Raw genomic sequence first — 22,033 nt, forward strand, 5'->3', positions numbered from 1 at the left:
TCTTGGTTGAAAACTTGTAAACGGTCCAGATCCCCGCCCCTAAACCAAATATATTCTTGTAGGGGACAATAAAACAATTCAAAGGAAATAAAAGGAAAGTCCCGAGGGGGTCACCCCATCCCCTCTTGGTTGAAAACTTGTAAACGGTCCAGATCCCCGCCCCTAAACCAAATATATTCTTGTAGGGGACAATAAAACAAATCAAAGGAAATAAAAGGAAAGTCCCTAGGGGGTCACCCCACCCCCTCTTGGTTGAAAACTTGTAAACGGTCCAGATCCCCACCCCTAAACCATATATATTCTTGTAGGGGACAATAAAACAAATCAAATGAAATAAAAGGGAAGTCCCTAGGGGGTCACCCCAACCCCTCTTGTTTGAAAACTTGAAAACGGTCCAGATCCCCACCTCTAAACCATATATATTCTTGTAGGGGACAATAAAACAAATCAAATGAAATAAAAGGGAAGTCCCTAGGGGGTCACCCCAACCCCTCTTGTTTGAAAACTTGAAAACGGTCCAGATCCCCACCCCTAAACCATATATATTCTTGTATGGGACAATAAAACAAATCACATTAAATAAGATGGAAGTTCCTGGGGGTCACCCCCACCCCGTTCAATTTAAGAATGTACTATTATCTTGTAAACGGTTCAGATCCCCACCCCTAAACCATATATTTTCTTGTAGGGGACAATAAAACAAATCAAATGAAATGTAGGTAAAGTCCCTGGGGGTCACCACCACCCCCTCCTGTTTGAAAACTTGTAAATGGTGGAGATCCCTACTCATAAGCCATATATATTCTTGTATGGGACAAAAAATCAAATCAAATGAACATGGGACCATATGAATGGGGAGTTATCGGAGCTTTGTTTGGGAGACTTCGTAACAGCATCCTGTTACAATTACTTCTTGTTTTAAATTCCATTTAAACAGGAGTAAACCATGAAAAATCGTTGATCAAGTCACGGTCACATGACTAGATTATGTCTATGGGCTGATAAAATAAGGGACGACATCAAAAGATCGATGTAGGATAAAAAAAACTTAAATCAAATAGTTTGGGGATGGGGGATGGGGGGGGGGGGGGGGTCAACATTGCTGCAAGTTTTGTTAATCCAAAATCGATTTTACATATATCCATATAGGTAAATCAATTTTTCCCAAATTAAGTTAAGAAGGGGGGTAGGGGGGTCAGTGAAAAAAACTATGTGAATTAAGTTTTTTATCCTACATTGAACATTTGATGTCGTCCCTAAACAATGTCAGCCAATCAGAAGACTCGTTACATCCAAAATTAAATTATTCAGTAATACATAAATTTCTCTCACTAAAATCTAATACGCATTGTTACATACACAAAGTGAAGCGGTATAAGTGGTGATAGATGAACACCATTAGATGGTGACATTCCTTTCTAAAAATGGATAATCAATAGGAAATAAAAAAATCACCTTTCTTATCATATATTTTTGTATTAAGCTTCCTGTTAATGTTATGGAGATTGAGGAAATGGTAGTGGTCATTGTCAGTATTAGCTTTAATTAAAGTTAGTTCAACAGGATAAATTTCTTTAGTATACATACTAAAGTTGTTATTATTGAAAGCCAATATATCATCCAGATATCTAAAAGTAATGTTATATTTTTGTGTCAGATGTTGTATCGATGGGTTGTCATGAATGTATCAAGGAGGAAATAATGCATTCAAAATATTTGTAGGGATTTCACATGTAAAATTAAAAATATTTTGTGTATACCTTGCAGTGATTTTCTTTGAAATCTATTATGAAATGACTTTTGTGCATAAAATACTGTGTTCACTGTAGGAAATTCAATTTTCATATGATTGGATTTAGTTATGTAAAAGATTAAAAATTTCAAAACTGGAATGCAAGTAGGAGATTGTGTGAGTTCTATCTGTGGCTTAAATGACTAACCTAATGGGCGTGTATTTTAATGTATTACAGCAGAAAGTGTGGGAGAAGAGGTGATGTTGAGGTCAATGATCAGTGTTGACAGCAGTCAGACTGTAGTGCCAGATGTGACCACACCTATAGAACAACCCACTGATCCAGAATTGTTACAAACTGTTGAGGAAGTGGCTAAGGCCATACTGGATTTTATGGAAATAAGGTAGAGTTATTTAATTTTTGTCACAAATTTTCTGGTTTTTTTTCGGAAATTTCAACTCATAAGATTTGTCAATCACTGTTTTTTAATACCATCTATGTCAATCTCTAATTTTGTTGTTTAGGCACTTGTGAAGGTTATTTTAGCATTGCATTTGCATTTCAAATAGATATTTTGAAGGCATTTCTTATTAAATTGAAACATGGAAGTAGTTGTCTCATTGGCACTCACACCACATCTTCCTATATCTAAGTAATGAATACCTGGCCATTGACTTCCCCATAGTTATATAAGTAAGTAATGAATTCCTGGCCATTGACTGTCCCATAGTTATATAAGTAAGTAATGAATACCTGGCCATTGACTGCCCCATAGTTATATAAGTAAGTAATGAAAACCTGGCCATTGACTGCCCCATAGTTATATAAGTAAGTAATGAATTCCTGGCCATTGACTGTCCCATAGTTATATAAGTAAGTAATGAATACCTGGCCATTGACTGCCCCATAGTTATATAAGTAAGTAATGAAAACCTGGCCATTGACTGCCCCATAGTTATATAAGTAAGTAATGAATTCCTGGCCATTGACAGTCCCATAGTTATATAAGTAAGTAATGAAAACCTGGCCATTGACTGCCCCATAGTTATATAAGTAAGTAATGAAAACCTGACCTTTGACTGCCCCATAGTTATAAGTAAGTAATGAAAACCTGACCATTGACTGTCCCATAGTTATAAGTAAGTAATGAAAACCTGACCATTGACTGCCCCATAGTTATAAGTAAGTAATGAAAACCTGGCCATTGACTGCCCCATAGTTATATGTAAGTAATGAAAACCTGACCATTGACTGCCCCATAGTTATATAAGTAAGTAATGAAAACCTGGCCATTGACTGCCCCATAGTTATATAAGTAAGTAATGAAAACCTGACCATTGACTGCCCCATAGTTATATAAGTAAGTAATGATACCTGTCCATTGACTGCCCAATAGTTAAATAAGTAAGTAATGAAAACCTGGCCATTGACTGCCCCATAGTTATATAAGTAAGTAATGAAAACCTGGCCATTGACTTCCCCATAGTTATATAAGTAAGTAATGAAAACCTGGCCATTGACTGCCCCATAGTTATATAAGTAAGTAATGAAAACCTGGCCATTGACTGCCCCATAGTTATATAAGTAAGTAATGAATACCTGGCCATTGACTGCCCCATAGTTATATAAGTAGGTAATGAAAACCTTGCCATTGACTGCCCCATAGTTATATTAGTAAGTAATGATACCTGTCCATTGACTGCCCCATAGTTATATAAGTAAGTAATTAATACCTGGCCATTGACTGCCCCATAGTTATATAAGTAAGTAATTTATACCTGGTCATTGACTGCACAATAGTTATTAGGTGTAAAACCACCATTGATTTTCCCCTTTTAGTCTTTGTTAAATTTGCACTTTTCAAAAAATTGTGCAGAATTTATCTTTGTTTCAAATAAAGAAATACTTGGCATGAGTAAAGTTTTATCCTGTCCAGTTCTGTAAAAAGTTTCACATAACAGTTCATTGCAAATAAGAAAATAACCATCATTGGAAGTTAACCAATCAACTTTCACCCCTTATTCTATCTGTGTACAAGGTTTAGTCACCATGTAACCTGAAGATTACAAAATTTTCTATAGAAATCACAAATAAAAAATATTGGTGTTTTGAAATACCCAAGACATATGTTTATGACACAAAAATAGTTTTAATGCAATAAAATGTAGGATTAATTACCTACAACGGTCAAATTCAAGGGAATATTTTTAAGACCTACTTTCGTATGCAACCGGATGTGACGTACCATGATTTGGTGGTATTACACCTTATAAGTAAGTAATTAGTACCTGGCCATTCACTGCCCCATAGTTATATAAGTAAGTAATGAAAACCTGGCCATTTACTGCACAATAGTTATATAAGTAATTATTGAAGACCTGGCCATTGACTGCACCATAGTTATATAAGTAAGTAATGAAAACCTGGCCATTCACTGCCCCATAGTTATATAAGTAAGTAATGAACACCTGGCCATTCACTGCCCCATAGTTATATAAGTAGGTAATGAAGACCTGGCCATTGACTGCACCATAGTTATATAAGTAATGAAAACCTGGGCATTGACTGCACAATAGTTATATAATTAAGTAATTGATACCTGGCCATTCACCGCCCCATAGTTATATAAGTAAGTAATGAAAACATGGCCATTGTCTGCACAATAGTTATATAAGTAAGTAATGAAGACCTGGCCATTGACTGCACCATAGTTATATTAGTAAGTAATGAAAACCTGGCCATTCACTGCCCCATAGTTATTTAAGTAAGTAACAAATACCTGGCCATTGACTTCCCCATAGTTATATAAGTAGGTAATGAATACCTGGCCATTGACTGCCCCATAGTTATATTAGTAAGTAATGAAAACCTGGCCATTCACTGCCCCATAGTTATTTAAGTAAGTAATGAATACCTGGCCATTGACTGCCCGATAGTTATATGTAAGTAATGAATACCTGGCCATTGACTGCCCCATAGTTATAAGTAATAAGTAGTACCTGGCCATTGACTGCCCCATAGTTATATAAGTAAGTAATGAATACCTGGCCATTGACTGCCCCATAGTTATTTAAGTAATAATGAATACCTGGCCATTGACTGCCCCATAGTTATTTAAGTAATAATGAAAACCTGGCCATTGACTGCCCCATAGTTATATGTAAGTAATGAATACCTGGCCATTGACTGTCCCATAGTTATAAGTAAGTAATTAAGTTACCTGGTCCTTGACTGCCCATAGTTATACAAGTAGGTAATGCATACCTGGCCGTTGACTGCCCCATAGTTATATAAGTAAGTAACAAATACCTAGCCATTCACTTCCCCATAGTTATATATGTAAGTAATGAATACCTGGCCATTGACTGCCCCATAGTTATATGTAAGTAATGAATACCTGGCCATTAAATGCCCCATAGTTATATGTAAGTAATGAATACCTGGCCATTAAATGCCCCATAGTTATATGTAAGTAGTGAATACCTGGCAATTGACTGCCCCATAGTTATATAAGTAGGTAATGAATACCTGGCCATTGACTGCCCCATAGTTATATAAGTAAGTATAGTCGCCGTCAGCTGAAATTCGTAGCGGTTATCAATTAAAATAATCTAAACTATCAACCACGTTCACTCGAGATATAGTTTTTCACATTCCATTCATAAATCGCAAAAAGAAAAACCACTACTGACCTACCTTTTAAGTGATTGCACTGTGATAATCCTGACCTTCACATTTTCTAAGACTATTTTCAATGGTGGAATCCGCCATTGTTTTTTCCGGAAGTGTTCCCCTGGAGTTCAATTTCATAACATTTGCATAAAGCGCGGGAAACCGTATCACATCAATGAAAAGAACATTTCAGGAAACTGCGTAAATGACGAATTTCACATGTAAACAAATGATCCTCATAGAAACGAAGATGGCGGAATTACAATGGAAAACATTCTGGAAAATGTGAAGGTCAGGATTATTACAGTGCGATCACTTAAAAGGTAGGTCAGTAGTGGTTTTTCTTTTTGCGATTTATGAATGGAATGAGAAAAACTATATCTCGAGAGAACGTGGTTGATAGTTTAGATTATTTTTACCGATAACCGCTACGAATTTTAGCTGACGGCGACTATAATGAATACCTGGCCATTGACTTCCCCATAGTTATATAAGTAGGTAATGAATACCTGGCCATTGACTGCCCCATAGTTATATAAGTAAGTAATGAATACCTGGACATTGACTGCCCCATAGTTATATAAGTAGGTAATGAATACCTGGCCATTGACTGCCCCATAGTTATATTAGTAAGTAATGAAAACCTGGCCATTCACTGCCCCATAGTTATTTAAGTAAGTAATGAATACCTGGCCATTGACTGCCCGATAGTTATATGTAAGTAATGAATACCTGGCCATTGACTGCCCCATAGTTATAAGTAATAAGTAGTACCTGGCCATTGACTGCCCCATAGTTATATAAGTAAGTAATGAATACCTGGCCATTGACTGCCCCATAGTTATTTAAGTAATAATGAAAACCTGGCCATTGACTGCCCCATAGTTATATGTAAGTAATGAATACCTGGCCATTGACTGTCCCATAGTTATAAGTAAGTAATTAAGTTACCTGGTCCTTGACTGCCCATAGTTATACAAGTAGGTAATGCATACCTGGCCGTTGACTGCCCCATAGTTATATAAGTAAGTAACAAATACCTAGCCATTCACTTCCCCATAGTTATATATGTAAGTAATGAATACCTGGCCATTGACTGCCCCATAATTATATATGTAAGTAATGAATACCTGGCCATTGACTGCCCCATAGTTATATGTAAGTAATGAATACCTGGCCATTAAATGCCCCATAGTTATATGTAAGTAATGAATACCTGGCCATTAAATGCCCCATAGTTATATGTAAGTAATGAATACCTGGCAATTGACTGCCCCATAGTTATATAAGTAGGTAATGAATACCTGGCCATTGACTGCCCCATAGTTATATAAGTAAGTATAGTCGCCGTCAGCTGAAATTCGTAGCGGTTATCAATTAAAATAATCTAAACTATCAACCACGTTCACTCGAGATATAGTTTTTCACATTCCATTCATAAATCGCAAAAAGAAAAACCACTACTGACCTACCTTTTAAGTGATTGCACTGTGATAATCCTGACCTTCACATTTTCTAAGACTATTTTCAATGGTGGAATCCGCCATTGTTTTTTCCGGAAGTGTTCCCCTGGAGTTCAATTTCATAACATTTGCATAAAGCGCGGGAAACCGTATCACATCAATGAAAAGAACATTTCAGGAAACTGCGTAAATGACGAATTTCACATGTAAACAAATGATCCTCATAGAAACGAAGATGGCGGAATTACAATGGAAAACATTCTGGAAAATGTGAAGGTCAGGATTATTACAGTGCGATCACTTAAAAGGTAGGTCAGTAGTGGTTTTTCTTTTTGCGATTTATGAATCGAATGAGAAAAACTATATCTCGAGAGAACGTGGTTGATAGTTTAGATTATTTTTACCGATAACCGCTACGAATTTTAGCTGACGGCGACTATAATGAATACCTGGCCATTGACTTCCCCATAGTTATATAAGTAGGTAATGAATACCTGGCCATTGACTGCCCCATAGTTATATTAGTAAGTAATGAAAACCTGGCCATTCACTGCCCCATAGTTATTTAAGTAAGTAATGAATACCTGGCCATTGACTGCCCGATAGTTATATGTAAGTAATGAATACCTGGCCATTGACTGCCCCATAGTTATAAGTAATAAGTAGTACCTGGCCATTGACTGCCCCATAGTTATATAAGTAAGTAATGAATACCTGGCCATTGACTGCCCCATAGTTATTTAAGTAATAATGAAAACCTGGCCATTGACTGCCCCATAGTTATATGTAAGTAATGAATACCTGGCCATTGACTGTCCCATAGTTATAAGTAAGTAATTAAGTTACCTGGTCCTTGACTGCCCATAGTTATACAAGTAGGTAATGCATACCTGGCCGTTGACTGCCCCATAGTTATATAAGTAAGTAACAAATACCTAGCCATTCACTTCCCCATAGTTATATATGTAAGTAATGAATACCTGGCCATTGACTGCCCCATAATTATATATGTAAGTAATGAATACCTGGCCATTGACTGCCCCATAGTTATATGTAAGTAATGAATACCTGGCCATTAAATGCCCCATAGTTATATGTAAGTAATGAATACCTGGCCATTAAATGCCCCATAGTTATATGTAAGTAATGAATACCTGGCAATTGACTGCCCCATAGTTATATAAGTAGGTAATGAATACCTGGCCATTGACTGCCCCATAGTTATATAAGTAAGTATAGTCGCCGTCAGCTGAAATTCGTAGCGGTTATCAATTAAAATAATCTAAACTATCAACCACGTTCACTCGAGATATAGTTTTTCACATTCCATTCATAAATCGCAAAAAGAAAAACCACTACTGACCTACCTTTTAAGTGATTGCACTGTGATAATCCTGACCTTCACATTTTCTAAGACTATTTTCAATGGTGGAATCCGCCATTGTTTTTTCCGGAAGTGTTCCCCTGGAGTTCAATTTCATAACATTTGCATAAAGCGCGGGAAACCGTATCACATCAATGAAAAGAACATTTCAGGAAACTGCGTAAATGACGAATTTCACATGTAAACAAATGATCCTCATAGAAACGAAGATGGCGGAATTACAATGGAAAACATTCTGGAAAATGTGAAGGTCAGGATTATTACAGTGCGATCACTTAAAAGGTAGGTCAGTAGTGGTTTTTCTTTTTGCGATTTATGAATGGAATGAGAAAAACTATATCTCGAGAGAACGTGGTTGATAGTTTAGATTATTTTTACCGATAACCGCTACGAATTTTAGCTGACGGCGACTATAATGAATACCTGGCCATTGACTTCCCCATAGTTATATAAGTAGGTAATGAATACCTGGCCATTGACTGCCCCATAGTTATATAAGTAAGTAATGAATACCTGGCCATTGACTTCCCCATAGTTATATAAGTAGGTAATGAATACCTGGCCATTGACTGCCCCATAGTTATATTAGTAAGTAATGAAAACCTGGCCATTCACTGCCCCATAGTTATTTAAGTAAGTAATGAATACCTGGCCATTGACTGCCCGATAGTTATATGTAAGTAATGAATACCTGGCCATTGACTGCCCCATAGTTATAAGTAATAAGTAGTACCTGGCCATTGACTGCCCCATAGTTATATAAGTAAGTAATGAATACCTGGCCATTGACTGCCCCATAGTTATTTAAGTAATAATGAAAACCTGGCCATTGACTGCCCCATAGTTATATGTAAGTAATGAATACCTGGCCATTGACTGTCCCATAGTTATAAGTAAGTAATTAAGTTACCTGGTCCTTGACTGCCCATAGTTATACAAGTAGGTAATGCATACCTGGCCGTTGACTGCCCCATAGTTATATAAGTAAGTAACAAATACCTAGCCATTCACTTCCCCATAGTTATATATGTAAGTAATGAATACCTGGCCATTGACTGCCCCATAATTATATATGTAAGTAATGAATACCTGGCCATTAAATGCCCCATATTTATATGTAAGTAATGAATACCTGGCCATTAAATGCCCCATAGTTATATGTAAGTAATGAATACCTGGCCATTGACTGCCCCATAGTTATATGTAAGTAATGAATACCTGGCCATTGACTGCCCCATAGTTATATAAGTAAGTAATGAAAACCTTGCCATTGACTGCCCCATAGTTATATAAGTAGGTAATGAATACCTGGCCATTGACTTCCCCATAGTTATATAAGTAGGTAATGAATACCTGGCCATTGACTGCCCCATAGTTATATAAGTAAGTAATGAATACCTGGCCATTGACTTCCCCATAGTTATATAAGTAAGTAATGAATACCTGGCCATTGACTTCCCCATAGTTATATAAGTAAGTAATGAAAACCTGGCCATTGACTTCCCCATAGTTATATAAGTAGGTAATGAATACCTGGCCATTGACTGCCCCATAGTTATATAAGTAGGTAATGAATACCTGGCCATTGACTGCCCCATAGTTATATAAGTAAGTAATGAATACCTGGCCATTGACTGCCCCATAGTTATATAAGTAAGTAATGAAAACCTGGCCATTGACTTCCCCATAGTTATATAAGTAGGTAATGAATACCTGGCCATTGACTGCCCCATAGTTATATTAGTAAGTAATGAATACCTGGCCATTGACTGCCCCATAGTTATATTAGTAAGTAATGAATACCTGGCCATTGACTGCCCCATAGTTATATGTAAGTAATGAACACCTGGCCATTGACTGCCCCATAGTTATATAAGTAGGTAATGAATACCTGGACATTGACTGCCCCATAGTTATATAAGTAGGTAATGAATACCTGGCCATTGACTGCCCCATAGTTATATAAGTAGGTAATGAATACCTGGCCATTGACTGCCCCATAGTTATATAAGTAAGTAATGAATACCTGGCCATTGACTTCCCCATAGTTATATGTAAGTAATGAATACCTGGCCATTGACTGCCCCATAGTTATATAAGTAAGTAATGAATACCTGGCCATTGACTGCCCCATAGTTATATAAGTAAGTAATGAATACCTGGCCATTGACTTCCCCATAGTTATATGTAAGTAATGAATACCTGGCCATTGACTGCCCCATAGTTATAAGTAATAAGTAGTACCTGGCCATTGACTGCCCCATAGTTATATAAGTAAGTAATGAATACCTGGCCATTGACTGCCCCATAGTTATTTAAGTAATAATGAAAACCTGGCCATTGACTGCCCCATAGTTATATGTAAGTAATGAATACCTGGCCATTGACTGTCCCATAGTTATAAGTAAGTAATTAAGTTACCTGGTCCTTGACTGCCCATAGTTATACAAGTAGGTAATGCATACCTGGCCGTTGACTGCCCCATAGTTATATAAGTAAGTAACAAATACCTAGCCATTCACTTCCCCATAGTTATATATGTAAGTAATGAATACCTGGCCATTGACTGCCCCATAATTATATATGTAAGTAATGAATACCTGGCCATTAAATGCCCCATAGTTATATGTAAGTAATGAATACCTGGCCATTAAATGCCCCATAGTTATATGTAAGTAATGAATACCTGGCCATTGACTGCCCCATAGTTATATGTAAGTAATGAATACCTGGCCATTGACTGCCCCATAGTTATATAAGTAAGTAATGAAAACCTTGCCATTGACTGCCCCATAGTTATATAAGTAGGTAATGAATACCTGGCCATTGACTTCCCCATAGTTATATAAGTAGGTAATGAATACCTGGCCATTGACTGCCCCATAGTTATATAAGTAAGTAATGAATACCTGGCCATTGACTTCCCCATAGTTATATAAGTAAGTAATGAATACCTGGCCATTGACTTCCCCATAGTTATATAAGTAAGTAATGAAAACCTGGCCATTGACTTCCCCATAGTTATATAAGTAGGTAATGAATACCTGGCCATTGACTGCCCCATAGTTATATTAGTAAGTAATGAATACCTGGCCATTGACTGCCCCATAGTTATATTAGTAAGTAATGAATACCTGGCCATTGACTGCCCCATAGTTATATGTAAGTAATGAATACCTGGCCATTGACTGCCCCATAGTTATATAAGTAAGTAATGAAAACCTGGCCATTGACTGTCCCATAGTTATATAAGTAGGTAATGAATACCTGGCCATTGACTTCCCCATAGTTATATAAGTAAGTAATGAACACCTGGCCATTGACTGCCCCATAGTTATATAAGTAGGTAATGAATACCTGGACATTGACTGCCCCATAGTTATATAAGTAGGTAATGAATACCTGGCCATTGACTGCCCCATAGTTATATAAGTAAGTAATGAATACCTGGCCATTGACTGCCCCATAGTTATATAAGTAGGTAATGAATACCTGGCCATTAACTGCCCCATAGTTATATGTAGGTAATGAATACCTGGCCATTGACTGCCCCATAGTTATATAAGTAGGTAATGAATACCTGGCCATTGACTGCCCCATAGTTATATAAGTAAGTAATGAATACCTGGCCATTGACTGCCCCATAGTTATATAAGTAAGTAATGAAAACCTGGCCATTGACTTCCCCATAGTTATATAAGTAGGTAATGAATACCTGGCCATTGACTGCCCCATAGTTATATTAGTAAGTAATGAATACCTGGCCATTGACTGCCCCATAGTTATATTAGTAAGTAATGAATACCTGGCCATTGACTGCCCCATAGTTATATGTAAGTAATGAACACCTGGCCATTGACTGCCCCATAGTTATATAAGTAGGTAATGAATACCTGGACATTGACTGCCCCATAGTTATATAAGTAGGTAATGAATACCTGGCCATTGACTGCCCCATAGTTATATAAGTAGGTAATGAATACCTGGCCATTGACTGCCCCATAGTTATATAAGTAAGTAATGAATACCTGGCCATTGACTTCCCCATAGTTATATGTAAGTAATGAATACCTGGCCATTGACTGCCCCATAGTTATATAAGTAAGTAATGAATACCTGGCCATTGACTGCCCCATAGTTATATAAGTAAGTAATGAATACCTGGCCATTGACTTCCCCATAGTTATATGTAAGTAATGAATACCTGGCCATTGACTGCCCCATAGTTATATAAGTAAGTAATGAATACCTGGCCATTGACTTCCCCATAGTTATATGTAAGTAATGAATACCTGGCCATTCACTGCCCCATAGTTATATAAGTAAGTAATGAATACCTGGCCATTGACTTCCCCATAGTTATATGTAAGTAATGAATACCTGGCCATTGACTGCCCCATAGTTATATGTAAGTAATGAACACCTGGCCATTGACTTCCCCATAGTTATATGTAAGTAATGAACACCTGGCCATTGACTTCCCCATAGTTATATGTAAGTAATGAATACCTGGCCATTGACTGCCCCATAGTTATATAAGTAGGTAATGAATACCTGGCCATTGACTGCCCCATAGTTATATGTAAGTAATGAATACCTGTATTTTTATTTTTTTCTTATGTTTCCCTCAAGAATGGATATGTCAATGTTTACCTCTTTCAAAATATTTTTTACATAATATGTAAACCAGGTATAGCAACCTGAATTATCTAAACTTTTAGAAAATTAAAAGTAAAGTATACTTTGAGTTTGTATTTACATCTCACAGCTATGTTTGATGAAGATTTTCTTGTTCCGAGGATGTTCTTACAGGAAGACAAATGTAATTTTTCTAAACTTGGTTTATCTATAGAATCATTGTACATCATATTCTTGAGGATAAAATTGGGCTTAATTTCAATATAAGCAGCATCAACTCATTAAATACTTAAAATATGTATCTAAAGATATCAAAAACAACAATACTTTATGTTAAGAGGGTTACACAGTTAGCTATATAACTAATCTTCCCGGAAGCCCTCATCATGAAAAATCAAACAAAATACAAACATATACTTTGCATACATTAGTATAAAAAGACAAGTATGATAATAATGTTCAATAGAACTTGATAGGATGTGATAAAAAAATAAATAAACACGATTACATGATCAGTTTTTAAAGTCATAAGAAACGAGTGACCAGTGAAAAATGATGTTCTTCCAATTCTTGAACAAATGCATATATCCCAAGAGAAAATAAATCTGGAATTCCACTGGAATCCCGGCTAGAATGTTGATGGGATTCCAAGTGGGATCCCACCTAATTCAACCGGGATTAAATTTCGGAAATCCCGCCAAAAGTCCGGGAATTCCGATGTAAATCCCGGTTGAAATATACTGGGATCCCACTTGGATATTGTGGGAATTCAATTGGGATCCCAATGGGATAAAATTTCGTGACTCCCGCTAAATAAGCGGGAACCCAATGTAAATGTACTGGGATAAAATATTTGGATTCCCGTACAAGAAGCATGATCCCAATGTAAATCCCAGTGGAAATATAATGGGATTCCCCCCAAAAAAAAAGAGGGATCCCAAAAATAAATACCATCAGGATATACATGCACCAATTCAAATTGCACTGCCACGGGGATTCCTGGATTATTTATGCAAAAGGATAAATGTCATGTTTTCCTTTCTGTTAATTAATTTGCTGTCTCTGTACTTCCAACTAGAATTGCTGAGTAAATTATGGTAACTGGAATATCTGCATGCAATCTGTTTCGTTGGCAGCTCCATTTAAAAAGATCAGTATATCCCCTAAAAGTATCAAAAAAATCCACAAAGAATCATTTGTTCAATACGTTTTGAAGCAACAAATTCAATAGAAATATTATTGCACGTTTAAAATGTTTAAAGAATACAGTAGATTGGAAGCTAGTCAAAATAATTATGAAGTCTTGGAAGGTTATTTTATTTTCTTTGCAAATTAACTAGCTTCCCCCTTTTTTATCCCCTGACAATAAATAACTATCGACTTGTTATTTTCACCAAATAAACATACACACAACTGAATTAAATTTTGACATACCTACTATTTATGGCTGTTATGTGACAAGTTAACAAGTTTATTCATTGTATGTTAAAAATAAATATATTTTCAGTTTATGCTTTCAGACTTTCTGATGTTGATTTGCTCAGATAAAAACCATACAAATCATAGTTCCTCTATAATATTTTTATAATCATTATATGCACATATACACATGTTAAATTAAATTATTAATGCACTTATCTGAAAACATCTTCATCTTCGTCCTGTCCATAATTCAGCGTAAACAAATTTTGATGACGTTTTTACCAGTACACAAACGTCGACGTGACAATCTCGCCCCAAATTATATTGGCCAAGTTGATCTGTTTCCGTAACGGTATTATACTGTGAAAGTATTTTAATTCGTGGGTATCAGTTTTCGTGGTTTGAGCAATATTTACATGTTCGTGGGTTTTTAAATTTGTGGATTGTAGTTTTCTAAAAAAAAATATATATAAAGCCTTTAGACACGATCCAATGTTACAAATAGTCTGGATTGAAGGAAATTGCAAAGTAAACATTGACCTGTGTAAATCGTAGTGACAACACTAATTAACACAAGATAAAGTGATCAACAGATTAAAGACCATCAAATATGGTAAATTAATTAGGCCATTAACATGTCACCTAACATAATCAAATGCTATAAACGTCAAATTGTTCTTATCAAAATCAAATCCAGCATGAAATTATTATTTCCCATGTGTACGAGAACTACGAGGATATAAACTGAACACTTTATCATACTAGCATATCAATACTGGACATTTGACTTTCGTTAATCAAAAATATTTTTTATGAGAATTAAAAAAAGATCAAAAGGTGTACAGTTTAGGTTATTAAAGAATAAATGGGTATACTCCTGAATGCAGGTGTTGTTCTGTGACTGTTATTTAAATGTTCTAAGATTTGGCGTTATTCAATGCATTCTCTAGATCATATCAGTAGTCAAACCTATACAGGATCTTTCCATGTCTTGATTTGAACCTAGGTTGTTTTATTTCGTTGGACACTTAAATTCGTGGATAAAGCCATCCACGAAAACCACAAAAATTGGTACCCCACGAATAAAAGTACTTTCACAGTAAATAAATTAATGGTATCGCATAAAAGTATTAATTACTAGACAGTTTTTACTAAATATAATTTAAGAAAAGAATACTTTAGTAATCGGCACCTGGTGCATGCGGATAAGATAGTGGCCGCATTATTTAGGAAAGTATTTTCTTGGGTCGAACTGTTCAGTACAATTGAAAACAAAGCATGTGGTCATCATTTTTTTTTTACATTTTACATAAGTTGAGAAACCAACTTTTACAACGTCAGTCATTATATTATCATTGATGCCAGAGGACAACTATTAGAAACGCACTTGTGAGAACTTGGGAACATTAGAAACGCCCAAGCTTGTCTGGCAAAACACCCGTTGACATTTCCTCGAACGCCCTGTCACGCGAAAATCTCGGCATTTTTCTGACTTATAAATATCTGTCAAAATGAATATTAAGTGACGCTTAAATGTGATTGGCTTCACCTGACAGCTTTGGTGTCATACACATTGTTAATTAACACCAATAACCTATACTTGATGTTATTAGAGACATATGTATACACAAACAAAACACTTGCATATTTTCAACAACATAAATTAATTATGGTTCATATAATTTCCCGTTTTAACTAGACTGGGATCCCAGCATCAGACAGTTTTCCCGATTGGGATCCTGGTTTAAACAGTTCCGATTGGGATCCCAGTGTCCGATATTTATCCCGTTTCATCTAAACTGGAATCCCGGCTTCAGACAGTTACCCCGAATGGGATCCCAGTTTCAGATATTTATCCTGAATGGGATCCTGCCTCCAGATGCTTATCCTGGCTTATCCCGACAATTTCAACGGGATTGCATTGGGATCCCGATCGATCCCGTTTTCGTTTTCTCTTGGGATACTATTGCAAACATCATAAACTTAGTCTTCTGTGCACAAATTTATCATTTTTTTCATGCAAATTTCGTCAATTTTTTTTCAATCGGTCAGTGTTGTTGTGAAAATATAGCAGGTAATTAAAGTTTGTGTTTTGAAGCGGAAGTTTAACCATTGTCACCTGTTTGTCAACAATCGACAAAAAATTAACAAAAAGCATGGAAATTGAGCACGTGTTTAACATGTAAATTCAGATAATTCAGATATCACTGTTTAAGAGTAGACAAACAATCGTCACTTAGGATTCATATAAAGCTATTATCTACTTTCTCTTCTTTTTCTTTATATCATCTAATTGCAACAGTCTATATACCTTTCACCATGGAGATTGTAACATAATCGTCTACATTTTGGATCTATAATGTTCTGTATCACTTTAAAAAAACTTTTTCATTTCTTAATTATATAACATTGCCATGTAAGCAAAAGGATCTATAATCAGTTGTAAAATGTCAAATTATTCATCTTTCATATCAAAAGAAGCTAACTCTTCACTACAGGAATTAATTAAATCTTCCAAAATTGGTTTTCTGATATCTTCTAGACTTTTACACGTTAATATAAAAATGTGGTAAAGTTTCTTGTGTTTTATTACACAGTTTGCATATAGACAGTTGGATCTATAGGAAAACACCAGAGACGTTCCAAAAATATATAGGTGCTCCTATCATTGGAGGAACATTACACAGTTGTGTACACAAACATGGCGGCACAGAACAAGATTGGAAATCCATTTGACAATATCTAAACTTTTCAAACGATGTGAAAAATATTGTGTGCCACATAGTGCTTACATTTGTCACTCTATGGGCTATTACTGGTCGATAAGTGCAATAAGCGCATGGCACACCTCCTTCCCGATCACTGCCTGCCCCATAGTTATAAGAGTTAATAAAACATATCCATTATAGAAATATGGTCAAATACGTATTGAGTAAAAAATATATATAAACTTTTAACTTGTATCTTATCTTAGCAGAAAATGATAATTTATCAGTATATTGATTTTTATTTTCAGACGAGGTCGCCCACTTTGGAGTTGTGAAGACATTACTCCTCGTACATTAAATACTCAGAGTGCAGTGCAGGTGGAATATTTCCTTAAACTTGTCATCAAATACTTTCAGGAGTTATCTCCCAAAGCTTTTGTAGAACAGAGATGGTCACAGGTGGCACTGCAAGTTGCCTTGTCTTGTTCATCTAGACATTATGCTGGCAGGTCATTTCAGGTTTGTTATCACGTTTTCAGAAGTACAGAACTCACATGGTCAAGGTGATTTAAATCTAGTTCCACTAATCTAATTTGATATAAATCTAAACCCCCAAGGTCCATGTGGTATAAAAAAAAAATTAGACCTAAGGTCCATATGTGAAAATAAATCTAAACCAAACAGGTCAATGTGATATAAATCTTTATTATATACTTAGACTAAATAACATGACTATTACCGCATGATGATAGCATTAAATTTTTGTAAATTCCAGAATTTAGAATTATAATTGGTGCTTTGTGGGCTGATATGAAAAGTTTTATCACATGCTTTGATTATTATCACATGCCTTTCAGTAACGTTATTGCATGGCATTCTGGTGATACTCTGGAGTAGGCAAATTCCTGAAAATACACCACAATGGTACGTTTTCATTGGAAAAACATTACAAAGTATAGTACAAAACAACTATATGGATACTGGAAAAAGTATTGTGTGAAATGAAAAAAAAAAAACGAAAAAAAAACCCCAAACATGATAAAATAAATGCACTTTTAAAAGTTTCAAACATAATTTAGAAAAGTACTTTAAAAATGTTGACTTTTCCAAACAGTTTTCATTAGGTATACTGTTGAATATTTTGTTATCTGGTCCAAATTAAAATATATCTTACTGTTTTTTTCTTTTCTGTACAGGTATATGATAGAAAGATTTCATATCAATGTACAACATTTGGGGTCCAACGTCCACCAGGTCCATGTGATATAGATATAAACCCAGCAGGTCCATGTGATATAAATCTAAACCCACCAGGTCCATGTGATATAAATCTAAACCCACCAGGTCCATGTGATATAGATCTAAACCAACCAGGTCCATGTGATATAAATCTAAACCCAGCAGGTCCATGTGATATAGATATAAACCCACCAGGTCCATGTGATATAAATATAAACCCAGCAGGTCCATATGATATAAATCTAAACCCACCAGGTCCATGTGATATGAATCTAAACCCAGCAGGTCCATGTGATATAAATCTAAACCCACCAGGTCCATGTGATATAAATCTAAACCCACCAGGTCCATGTGATATAGATCTAAACCAACCAGGTCCATGTGATATAAATCTAAACCCAGCAGGTCCATGTGATATAGATATAAACCCACCAGGTCCATGTGATATAAATATAAACCCAGCAGGTCCATATGATATAAATCTAAACCCACCAGGTCCATGTGATATGAATCTAAACCCAGCAGGTCCATGTGATATAAATCTAAACCCACCAGGTCCATGTGATATAAATCTAAACCCACCAGGTCCATGTGATATAGATCTAAACCAACCAGGTCCATGTGATATGAATCTAAACCCAGCAGGTCCATGTGATATAGATATAAACCCACCAGGTAAATGTGATATAAATATAAACCAGCCAGGTCAATGTGATATAGATCTAAACCAACCAGGTCCATGTGATATAAATCTAAACCCAGCAGGTCCATGTGATATAGATATAAACCCACCAGGTCCATGTGATATAGATCTAAACCAACCAGGTCCATGTGATATAAATCTAAACCCACCAGGTCCATGTGATATATTTATAAACCCACCAGGTCCATGTGATATAAATATAAACCCAGCAGGTCCATATGATATAAATCTAAACCCACCAGGTCAATTTGATATGAATCTAAACAAACCAGGTCTATGTGATATAAATCTAAACCCACCAGGTCCATGTGATATAAATCTAAACCAACTAGGTCAATTTAATATAGATCTAAACCAACCAGGTCCATGTGATATATTTATAAACCAACCAGGTCCATGTGATATAAATATAAACCCAGCAGGTCCATATGATATAAATCTAAACCCACCAGGTCAATTTGATATGAATCTAAACCAACCAGGTCCATGTGATATAAATCTAAACCTACCAAGTCCATGTGATATAAATCTAAACCCACCAGGTCAATTTGATATAAATCTAAACCTACCAGATCCATGTGATATAGATATAAACCCACCAGGTCCATGTGATATAAATATAAACCCAGCAGGTCCATGTGATATAAATCTAAACCAGCCAGGTCAATGTGATATAAATTTAAACCCAGCAGAACAACTTGATATAACTCTAGACCAACTAGGTCAATGCGATATACATTTAAACCCAGCAGGTCAATTTGATATAACTCTAAATCCACCAGGACAATTTGTTATAAATCTAAACCTAACTGGACACTGTGATATAAATCTAGTTCCACCAGGTCAATGTGATATAGATATAAACCCAGCAGGTCCATGTGATATAAATCTAAACCAACCAGGTCAATTTGATATGAATCTAAACAAATCAGGTCTATGTGATATAAATCTAAACCCACCAGGTCCATGTGATATAAATCTAAACCAACCAGGTCAATTTAATATAGATCTAAACCAACCAGGTCCATGTGATATATATATAAACCCACCAGGTCCATGTGATATAAATATAAACCCAGCAGGTCCATATGATATAAATCTAAACCCACCAGGTCAATTTGATATGAATCTAAACCAACCAGGTCCATGTGATATAAATCTAAACCTACCAAGTCCATGTGATATAAATCTAAACCCACTAGGTCCATATGATATAAATCTAAACCCACCAGGTCAATTTGATTTGAATCTAAACCAACCAGGTCCATGTGATATAGATCTAAACCTACCAAGTCCATGTGATATAAATCTAAACCCACTAGGTCAATTTGATATAAATCTGAATCCACCAGGACAATTTGTTATAAATCTAAACCTAACTGGACATTGTGATATAAATCTAGACCCACCAGGTCCATGTGATATAGATATAAACCCAGCAGGTCCATGTGATATAAATAGTGTTGTCAACGGTTAACCGGTTAATCGGTCGAAACGACCGAATACCGAATACCAAAAACGCTAAACGGTTAACCGGACTTTTTTCAATTTCGATAGATTTGATAAAAATTTGTGTTGAAAATCAAATAATTAAATAGTTATGTTTTATTTAAAAATTGTCATCGTGGTAATTAGTTTGACAGATCAATTGTCCAGTATATTGATTGCTATTGTTAATCCTAAAAACATAAAATTAATTAGAGGTCGGGGCAGGATCTTTAAGAAACATAATTAGTTAACATGTTTTTTTAACAGTAATTTTAAATCAGTAATGAGATTTAATTTGACTAATTACTTCATTATTTCCTTTTCGATCTAATATTGTGTAAACCTGCATTTCAATGTGCAACCTCCGTGGTGCAAGGGTTAGTCTTACTTTGAATTAAAAAATTGTGAAATGCAAACCAATGTGAATGTACCCAATGTATACGTGAAAGTACGAGTAACATACTAAAATAAAAAAGCAAATACAGTGAAGAAACAGGTCGTACAGCATGTACAATGGTCTATAGTTGTTAATTTCTGTGTCATTTTGGTCTCTTGTGAAGAATTGTCTCATTGGCAATCATACCACATCTTCTTTTTTTTATAATTAATCATTTCAAATTGAAACACACCCCATTATTTTCGGCGAAACAAGAGAAAAAGAAAGAATAATAGGTTTCAGACATATGACATATTCAATTCTACGAGATTAAGATTTTTTTTGGATTTTTTAATCTGAAGTTGGTACAAACGCTATAGTTGATACGGAGTATTTGATTATTAAAAGTCAAACTTCGCCAGGAATCCTCACCGACAAGCCGTATAATGCTAAAGGAAAAACTTCAATTCTAAAAGCATATTTATGACTTGGATGAAAGGTTGTCAAATTGACACTCATACCACATCTTATATCTATGTGTAGGGTTCTATTGATAAAGCTTTCAAACACCAACTTAAATTACCAGTTATCCGGTTAATCGGTCGAACGATTATCCGAGTAACCGGTTAGGCAAAAGTGTATGATTTGACAACACTAGATATAAATCTAAACCAGCCAGGTCAATGTGATATAAATTTACACCCAGCAGAACAACTTGATATAACTCTAGACCAACTAGGTCAATGCGATATACATTTAAACCCAGCAGGTCAATTTGATATAACTCTAAATCCACCAGGACAATTTGTTATAAATCTAAACCTAAATGGACACTGTGATATAAATCTAGTTCCACCAGGTCAATGTAATATAAATCTAAATCAACCAGGTCAATGTGATATGATTTTAGTTTGATCAGGTCAATGTGAAATAAATCTAAACCCACCAGAGCAATATGATATAATCTAAACCCACCAGGACAATATAAGTTATATATGTTCATATCTGTAGATATGGGTATTTTAACACCCTGAAGTACCCCATTACATTCTGAGATGCAGACAAAGGGTGTGCAGGGTACTGAAGGGTGTTAAAATACCCATATCTACATATGAACATAGATAACGAATTTATCTCCGGTCTTAGTCCAAATAGGGCAAGTTTTAGGGAAATTTGGATACAAAGTGTAATGTGAAAACAACGTTTT

The 22,033-nt window shown here is 35.5% G+C and overlaps 1 protein-coding gene across 6 annotated transcripts in view; it reads left to right on the forward strand.

The window, feature by feature from the left end:
- LOC134695720 (protein furry homolog-like) overlaps positions 1-22,033 on the forward strand; it is a 399,195-nt gene that overhangs the window by 204,126 nt on the left and 173,036 nt on the right. For all 6 annotated transcript variants that reach the window (XM_063557102.1, XM_063557101.1, XM_063557100.1 and 3 more), the window contains exons 37-38: positions 1,971-2,136; positions 17,329-17,539. In XM_063557102.1, coding sequence (XP_063413172.1) covers positions 1,971-2,136; positions 17,329-17,539 — 377 coding nt within the window. The remainder of the gene's footprint in view (positions 1-1,970; positions 2,137-17,328; positions 17,540-22,033) is intronic.

This window comes from Mytilus trossulus, chromosome 14 (genome assembly GCF_036588685.1).
Source record: "Mytilus trossulus isolate FHL-02 chromosome 14, PNRI_Mtr1.1.1.hap1, whole genome shotgun sequence".
Classification (NCBI taxonomy): domain Eukaryota; kingdom Metazoa; phylum Mollusca; class Bivalvia; order Mytilida; family Mytilidae; genus Mytilus; species Mytilus trossulus.